The following is an 8,605-nucleotide window of genomic DNA, read 5'->3' on the forward strand; positions in this document are numbered from 1 at the left end:
GGAGAATGGCATGTCAATGCTGAGCTGCTGGTTCTCACTGATGGTTATAGTTAAGATTTAGGACAGGGGAAATACTCCTGTAACAACCCAGATGCAGGAATCAGGAAGTAAAAGCTGAATGTTCTGTAAGGTGAATTCCCTCAGTGTGCCTCAGAGAACAAAGCACGTGGATGGAAAGGTATGCCCTGGTAGTCAAACCCAACTTTCTTGCTTCTGTTTGTGGTCTCATTGCATACAGATAGTAACCAATTAAAACTATTCTCCTTAATGTAATTGAGTAGCTTTTTGTGCACTTGTACTTTTTGCATTCTTCAAAGTTTTTCAAAGTTAGTCATTTTAATTTCACTTTAGGATGCTTTGATTAAATGAGTCTCCTTGACTACATTTTAAATCACATCCAGTACAAATTGTGTGGAGTGGCCTAACATCAGAGACTGGTCTAACATAATTGTGTTGATTCATTCTTTACTTTGTTAATGCACTTTGTTACTTTCATTCAAAACAGACTAGTCTGAACTGTCTTCTCGTTCTTTTAACATTGTAAAGGAAAGGTTGTATGTCAAATGTTCTCTTTTGTAGAAAAAAAACTAACTCAGTCCATTTTAATTGAGACACTTTTTTACTCTTTCTTACGTACATTTTTACACCAACACTTTTACTTGTTTTACTTGAGCAGGGCATTTCAGTACTCTTTACAACCTTGGCGATTCTCTAGAACAGTGGTTCTCAACGTAGGGTCCGGGGACCACCAGGGGTCCTTGAGGGGGTTCCAGGGGGTCCCCAGTAAATTGATGAAGTGTTAAACTTCACCATTATTTCATTTACAAGAAATTAACACAATTAGAGAATGTGGAAGATGGACTGTTTTGATCATAGTTTCTCTGTTATCTCTCTACCTACAATACAGATAGTCATGGAATTCTGGACAAAATCATATCTAATAATAAAAATAGTCTCAGATTTGGGTTTGAGAGACAGAATCTCATTAAATGGGGGTCCGTGGCCCTAATGTGGACTAAATTAGGGGTCCTCAATATGAAAAAGGTTGAGAATCACTGCTCTAGAAGTTAGTCTGTACAATATCTTTTATAATCTGAAAAAACATGCTAAAAAAATAAGAGGAAGCCTTCTCCAAGCTTGGGACAATGCCTAGCTGGAGAAAGATCAGTGTTTACAATGTGGAAGAAAACTCAGGATGAGAGAGTGGCAGTTTGACAGGTTTATTCAATCTGCAGGCTGGGAGCTAAAGAACTCAAAATCTGGATGATTATACAGAGTTTTATAGTGTTGAATATTCATGATTATGTTAAAACAGGTAGAATATAATAAAGCTATTGGTCAAAAAGTATAAGGTCATATGAACAAGACCGAACAACCAATGATAATTACAGTTCTAGCACTTAATAAGAGGAACCATTTCTTCTAGAAAGCAAGTTATTATTTTGTCAGTGCTATCTATGATATTTGGGTATTTGCACATTTCAGGCTCACAGTTTTGTGACAAACACATAAGATGTTGCTGTGGAGTTTAATCTTATAATGGTGAAGCAGATTCAGTGTTCTTGAGTTTGAGGCACTTAAGGTGGAAATATGAGGCAAAGCTAACTTTTAAGTCAGCATATAGGAATGTTGCTTAGCATAGGTATTTTTCCATTTCTTCCTCAACAACAACTAGGTATAGTATGAATATGTATGCGCTCAGGTGAAAACAATCACCTCACATACGAGGAAATACTTGCAGGCTTATTTGCAGGGGAAACCCCACGGTGCCTGTAGGCAGTGTCTTCCTGTCAGTCACTCAGTCACTCAGCCACTCAGCCACTCAGCCAGTCAGTCAGCCAGTCAGTCAGCCACTCAGTCAGAAATATGTAGCTGTCTATTCTTGTTTGATTGACTATAACATTAGATATGTTGCAGTGGTGAGAGGAGACAGGTCAGCAGAGTTGAGGTGACTAGATGATGTACAAAGTTAATAAAGCTAAAATAAGTGTGTTCCTGGTTTTGCTAAAGCTTTTGATGCCATAAAAGTGATGGCCATCTCCTAACTGGTACCCTTGTACACAATAATATTCAGTTCATAAGCAAGTCTCAACATGGTGCATTAATTCAGACCAGTAATAAGGACTACTATGTCAAAGCCATGTGGTTATCTGAAATTAATCAACACCCCTCCAGCCAATCAGAATCAATTCATCCAGCACATGTATAATAAATAGTAATGGATAATATTTTGAGAGCTGACTTTTTTGTCATGTCATGTTTCCTCTAGCAGGAGGACGTTGAGCCAGTTTGGAGGGAAGTGGCACAAAATAGTGATACTTGGGTACAATCACCTTCAAACGGGGAAATGCTAGTAAAATATGAGCCAAGTGAATTGTATTTTTTAAAGGTAATGTTGTCCATTCCATCAGTATCTTAGCAAGGACAACAACAGATTGAGGGAGTCAGGGTCACCAACCAAACCCAGATCCAGACAGGACACTGCACCACCTATGGCTTCACTAAAGCCTTTTTCTGTTTATTTTATGTTTCCAGCTGTTAGTGCCACGTTTGATGGAAATCTTCCAAGTCCTTCTAATCTTCTTTCAAGTTATAATAATAAGTTAGTTATAATAAAGCAATTCCATTCTATTATAATAGAGAGGTATGTTATTAGAGCTTTAATTTCATCAATTTAAGATTGAAGTTAACCATGTAGTGATGTGTACATTACAGGATTCTTCAATGCAAAGCATCTTGTAACTTGGCTTGTAGTGCAGTAGAGTGTCCCAAATGCTGCCCAATTTAATCTGTAAGGTCAAATACATGGAATGTCCCTCCCTGGTTCAGCCCCACATTACTTGGGCTCAGTCCCAAATGTATTCAAAGCTTGGCAACGTCCACACTGAGCCCCACTCTCTGCTGCTAATTTACATACATCCACGTCTTCCGTTGCCCTATAAACTTTAACGTTATGTAATGTTATTACCTGTAGTATTTAAGTGACGTTAGTGGAATTATTTAACCGATAACCATGTTGTAATGCTTCAGTGCATTGAATTGAATTGAACACATGCTCCATGGGTCTGTACAGGATCTGTACTTGTTTCCCACGGCATGCCATGTGGTTGGGGGCAGAAAATGGCAAAGTCAGATCACTCACTCACTCACTCACTCATGGACGGTTTGCACAGAGCCTACGCTTCATCAGATGGCCTCCAGAGGGCGCCCATGGGTCTGCACAGGATCTGTGCTTGTTGTCTTCCTCATGCAACCTCTAGGTTTTGTTCTTCAACTGCGTTCGTTATTAAAGAGTAATGCCACTCAATCCAAGAATTCTGTTTAACCTGCTCCACTGACATTGACTTCCTGAACTCGCACAACGTCTGAGCTTTTGTTACAGACAACAGCAGGGCCAGGCCTGGGTTCACTTTGGGGAAAATCCAGTTGGGTCTGTTGTTCCAGTCAAAATCAGTCCAATCCCTTCAATCCATAATATGACCCAGGTTTATTAGTGAGGTTATGATGCCATTTGCTGTCAGATGACTGGGCCAAAGCATCTTGATCAGCATAGAGGACCAAATACAGAACATAAAATAAATAATAGATAATAGATAAATAAATAATAGAAATCTCAACAAATCAGTAAATACATTTGGAAATAATTAGACAATTAAACATGTGTCGTCATGAAAAGAAAACACCAACTGCTCTACTGTACATTGTACATAACAACTGCAAAAAAAATACTCCACTGGAAGTCACTTACGCGAAAGTAAAATAAAATATTACTTTCATTTTATATTTGTAATGTAAAGCCAAAGTCGTGCAGGTGAAAATGACTTTATTAACACAAGAAAGAACAATTCCTCTCTCTCCATCCCCTCTCCCAGGTATCTGATGCCAGATATTTTCAGGTTATGCCCTGCTGCCCCCTTGTGGTTTGGGCTGGGACTGCGGTTTCCCACCAGGCTTTGTTTTGGAGTGGGACTTCTCCGTAGGCTTTAAGTCAGGGCGTGCCTGGCCTGCAGGGTGTGTTTTGGGTGTCTGCCTCCCCCTAGGCTCAATTTTAAGGTGTTTCTCAGCCTGTGCTTTGGGTGTTTTGCTGTTTGCCTGGTCCTTCAGCTGTATTTTGGGCTGTGCCTGTCTCTCTGACTGTACACTGGGGAGTTCCAGGCCCTCAGACGGTGTTTTGGGATGCTTCTGGTCCTCAGACTGTGTTTTGAAGTACTTCTGGTCCTCAGACTGTGTTTTGGGATGCTTCTGGTCCTCAGACTGTGTTTTGAAGTGCTTCTGGTCCTTGGACTGTTTTTTGGAGATGCCGAGCCTCTTAAACGTTGTGGCACACTCTCTATCAAGCAGCAGCTCCTGCCTCTGGGCTTGGAGTAGACACTGTTAACGGATTGCAGAGCGGGTGTCAATTCACTTTCAGCTCAGTCAATTCCAAAATTAAAGACAAATCCAGATCTTGCAAAAATGTACTTCTCTACGTGAAGTATCTCTCTTTGGGCCTGGCTCTACCTGGCGGGTCTTGAGGGCGTCGGTTCTCTGGATGAGCTGCTGCAGCTCAGCTCTCAGACTCTGGTTCTCCTCTGATACCATTCTGGTGTAGGACTGCAGGAAGTCAGACGCTTCCTGGAGATAGAGAGAAGGAGAGAGACAGAGACAGAGAGAGACATAGAGAGACACAGACAGACATAGACAGACAGAGAACTGGTTAGCATGGAAGTGAGGCTCATATACATGACACTAAGTGTGTATTTTGTATTTTTGTTCACACATGTCCCTCTTTTTCTATATGAAGTCATGTTTTTAATGCCCCAATAAAAGGATCAGCATCTTTTGCCTTTGGTAGATCAACACAGTAGAGACAAGCAGGGAAGGCTGAGAGAGAGACAAGGAGATGACATGCAACAAAGATCCAACAAAGGTAAACTGGACCTCCCTGCCGCCCCATATTGCCAGAACATGAGCTCTTCTGCTTCCTCTGCCTGGCCTGCACTCACCCTGTTGGCTGCCAGCGCCTCGGCCTGCACTCTGTGTTTGACCTGGCACTCGTAGCGCTGCTTCTCAGAGAAGAAGCCGGCCCTGAGACCCTGCAGGGAGTCCGAATGCTGCCGCCGCATACGGGCCACCTCCTTCTCCAGCTCCGCTATACGGCCCAGCTGCTGCTGCTTCAGGTCCTGGGAGACACACACACACACACACACACACACACACACACACACACACACACACACACACACACACACACCAGCAGAAGGACGGACACGTGAAAGCCAACAGGATACAAAGAAGAACAGGCAGAACAACAGGCACTAGACAGATGAATCCCATAGGAGAATCCCCAAAAAAGGAGAAATGGCAGCACATCCCACAAATAAGATTTAAAATGATGGTTTTATGATGGTTGCGTGCCCTTCCATACTTGAAATGGATTGTGAAATGTAAGTAATCCATCATTTTGAGTCTTATTTTACTCCTTTCTGGGGATCTCACATATAATTGATGTTGTTTTGGTTCACCCCTGCCCATGAGTTCTGCTATTGAACCACAATCTCTTTCTACTACTAGACAGCAGGGGTGGAAATATCCTCAAGTAGAAGTACTATTAGTTTGCAGAAATTATACTCAGAGTAAAAACTACTCAGTTAGCCTTTTTTTTTTATCAGAATAGAAAATTGCTGCCTATGATCCTCCCCTTGCAATGTATAAAGGATGAGAAGATGGAGAACACAAACTACAGCCTCTTAATTACAAACAAAATGATGATGGCACCACAATTAGCCCGTTTCTGATGTGAAAATTGAAAATGTAGAATGATGTGAATGCAAAAGTACAATTGTCCAGTTATGTAATAGATACTTAAGTAAAAGTACAATTACTAACTTAATGTTAAGCTACACAGTTATGGTAACAACAGTAAGTGTAATTTGGTAGTCACTGGCCTCTCTCTCTATCACACACACACACACACACACACACACACACTTCACACACACACACACACACACACACACACACACACACACACACACACACATACACAGACACTGCTGTGCTGCTGGTACCTTGAACTCTCCCAGCTGAGATATCTTTGTGTTGAGCATCACCAGCTCGCCCTCCTTCTCCTGAATCAACCCGCTCACCTCTGAGAGAGAGAGAGAGGGAGAGAGAGAGAGAGAGAGAGAGAGAGAGAGAGAGAGAGAGAGAGAGAGAGAGAGAGAGAGAGAACACAAAGCATAATGTTTTATGTAAGGAAATACTTCATTAGTTTCTGTTTTCTTGCTAAATTCTTAGATGAATGTCGCTATCCATGCTCTTGTTCTATCTTTTAAGAATTTTCTCCCATATCACAAACAAACACATACATAGAGGCTTTCCAAACCACTGAACTGTAAAAGCTGGAGCTAGTCCATCCATTTTTTTTTTTACTGTATTTATTTATCCAGGGAAGGTTGGTTAAGCTTTCCCTATTGGCCCATCCCACTTCCTGGTCTCTCACCATTGGCCTGTTCCTGGTACTCGGCCAGTGTCTCCTCCCTCTGCTTCTTCAGGGCCTCCAGTTCCTGCTGGTTCTGCTCACTGAGGGTCACGATGAGGCTCTGACACTTCTGGGTCTGCTTGGAGAGGTACGACATATACGCCTGCTGCTGGGAGGGGAGGGGGGGGGGGGGGGGGGGGTGCAGGGTGAGTAGTCTTACTGTGGGAGACTGGAAGGAAGGGATGATAAAATATTTGCACCTAGATGCACAATTTTCTTGGCAGAAGGAGGAGAGAGGATTGTGTGAGACAAAGAAATACTGAGAGAGAGAGAGAGAGAGAGAGAGAGAGAGAGAGAGAGAGAGAGAGAATATGCGTGTGTGTGTGTCTGTGTCACTCACACTCTCCAAACTAGCCTGATTTGCCTCATTTTGTAGAAAGTCATTTTCACGAAGCCTGGTGTGATTAAAGAGTTAAGTTCAGAGCGTCTCTAATAATGTGGCCCAGCAGTAATAATGATCAGGTGAGAAATGGCAGCAGGGTGGCATAGGGTGACCTGGTAATTTTCCTTTTTCATATTACATTATTATTAAATCCCATATAGAGCTATAATGACCCAGGGGTCATATAATCAAACATATGCATGAAAAATACAAATGGATGAAGTCATTCATTCATTCATTCTCTGACTTATTCATTTTCTCTCTTCCTCATTCACATACTAATTTTACCCATGTACTGAGAGAGTAAAGGATACAGCTCCTCTCTTCTCCTCTTCAGCTTGTTCAAGGTGTCAGTCAGCTTGTCATATCTACAGTGGGAGAAAAAAAAGATAAAGTGAAGAGAGAAAAGAAAGTATGATATACAGTAGGATGATGATGGACAAACAATAGATGGACATACAGTAGGCCTAGTAGTAGATATTTATGGACCCAGATAACCAGCTGAAGAAAACAAGAATAAAGATAGATAGATAGATAGACAGACAGACAGACAGACAGACAGACAGACAGACAGACAGACAGATAGATAGATAGATAGATAGACAGATAGATAGATAGATAGATAGATAGATAGATAGATAATTTACTCTCTCTGTAGATTCTCTCCATCAGAATCCTGCTCAGCTTCCTCTATTCCTCCATCCATCTTTGGAGCAGGGATACTTAGATTAGATTAGACAGCTTTATTAATCCCCAATGGGGAAACTCATTTGCCACCAAGTCAACTCATACAGACAACAATGCTGCTAATATCAAAGGATCTAAGCTTCCTCAAGAAGAAAAGTCTTGACTGAGCCTTCTTGTATACAACCTCAGTATTCTTTTTCCAGTTTAATTTACTGTCCAGGTAGACAGCAAGATATTTGTAAGACTGGACAATCTCTATCTGCTGACCCTTAATTATCACTGGGAAGACCTCCTCCTTTTTCCTTCTGAAATCAATAATTAACTCTTTGGTCTTCCCAACATTCAGTTTAAAAAAAATTGCATCACACCAGCTGACAAATGATTCGACCTCTCTTTTGTAGGCCAGGTCATTGCCTTGGTTAGCTAAGTAAAGCCACCAGGGCAGTGTCATCCGAAAACAAACTATACTATTCAAATATCACAACAAAACTAGCAATTTTGTCATCGGGGATAATATAGCCTATGACCATACAGTCTCCACAAACTCACTTTTTCGTTGGAGATTTCAAATCGCAGTTGAAGCTTTAGCTACAAAAAAAAAGTAAACGAAGCGATAGTTAAGCCAGTGGCAGCTAAAATCACGGACTAAATCGCTGGCCTAATTAAAACACACATCAGCTCACCGTGTTTCCTCCCTCAGTTGCAACCTCTCTCTGTTGCCATGACAACACCACGCAACAACACCAGGCCAACCCACACGGGGGAAAAAAAAAAAACACCTTATATAGGCTATAAAATATTCAAAATGACCAAAATGTGTTTGTACGTACAGATTACATTAATCTGAAAAAAATTAAAAAATTAAAAAAAATTAAATAAAAAAATACATACACATATTATGAAGTGTATGTGAAAAGTATCTTATGCAGTGTGGGAAGATGATTTCACTTGCTGTGTAACTCTTTATGCGCTGTAGTGTTATAGTATGACTGTGTGACTGCTCTACAGACATG

General features: G+C 41.2%; 1 protein-coding gene across 1 annotated transcript; it reads right to left on the minus strand.

The window, feature by feature from the left end:
• Window positions 1-3,897: 3,897 nt before the first annotated feature.
• ccdc166 (coiled-coil domain containing 166) lies at window positions 3,898-7,611 on the minus strand. Its single transcript, XM_071532964.1, has 8 exons — window positions 7,553-7,611; window positions 7,220-7,273; window positions 6,864-6,918; window positions 6,485-6,629; window positions 6,051-6,130; window positions 4,986-5,162; window positions 4,501-4,614; window positions 3,898-4,371 (listed from the first exon to the last, which is right to left on the minus strand). Exons 1-8 carry the CDS (start codon window positions 7,609-7,611, stop codon window positions 3,898-3,900), a joined length of 1,158 nt encoding a protein of 385 aa, XP_071389065.1.
• Window positions 7,612-8,605: the final 994 nt, after the last annotated feature.

Source organism: Centroberyx affinis, unplaced genomic scaffold (genome assembly GCF_046629955.1).
Source record: "Centroberyx affinis isolate AG114_WGS23_722 - 3 ecotype Tasmania unplaced genomic scaffold, CSIRO-AGI_Caff_v1 ptg002296l_1, whole genome shotgun sequence".
Taxonomy (NCBI): Eukaryota; Metazoa; Chordata; class Actinopteri; order Beryciformes; family Berycidae; genus Centroberyx; species Centroberyx affinis.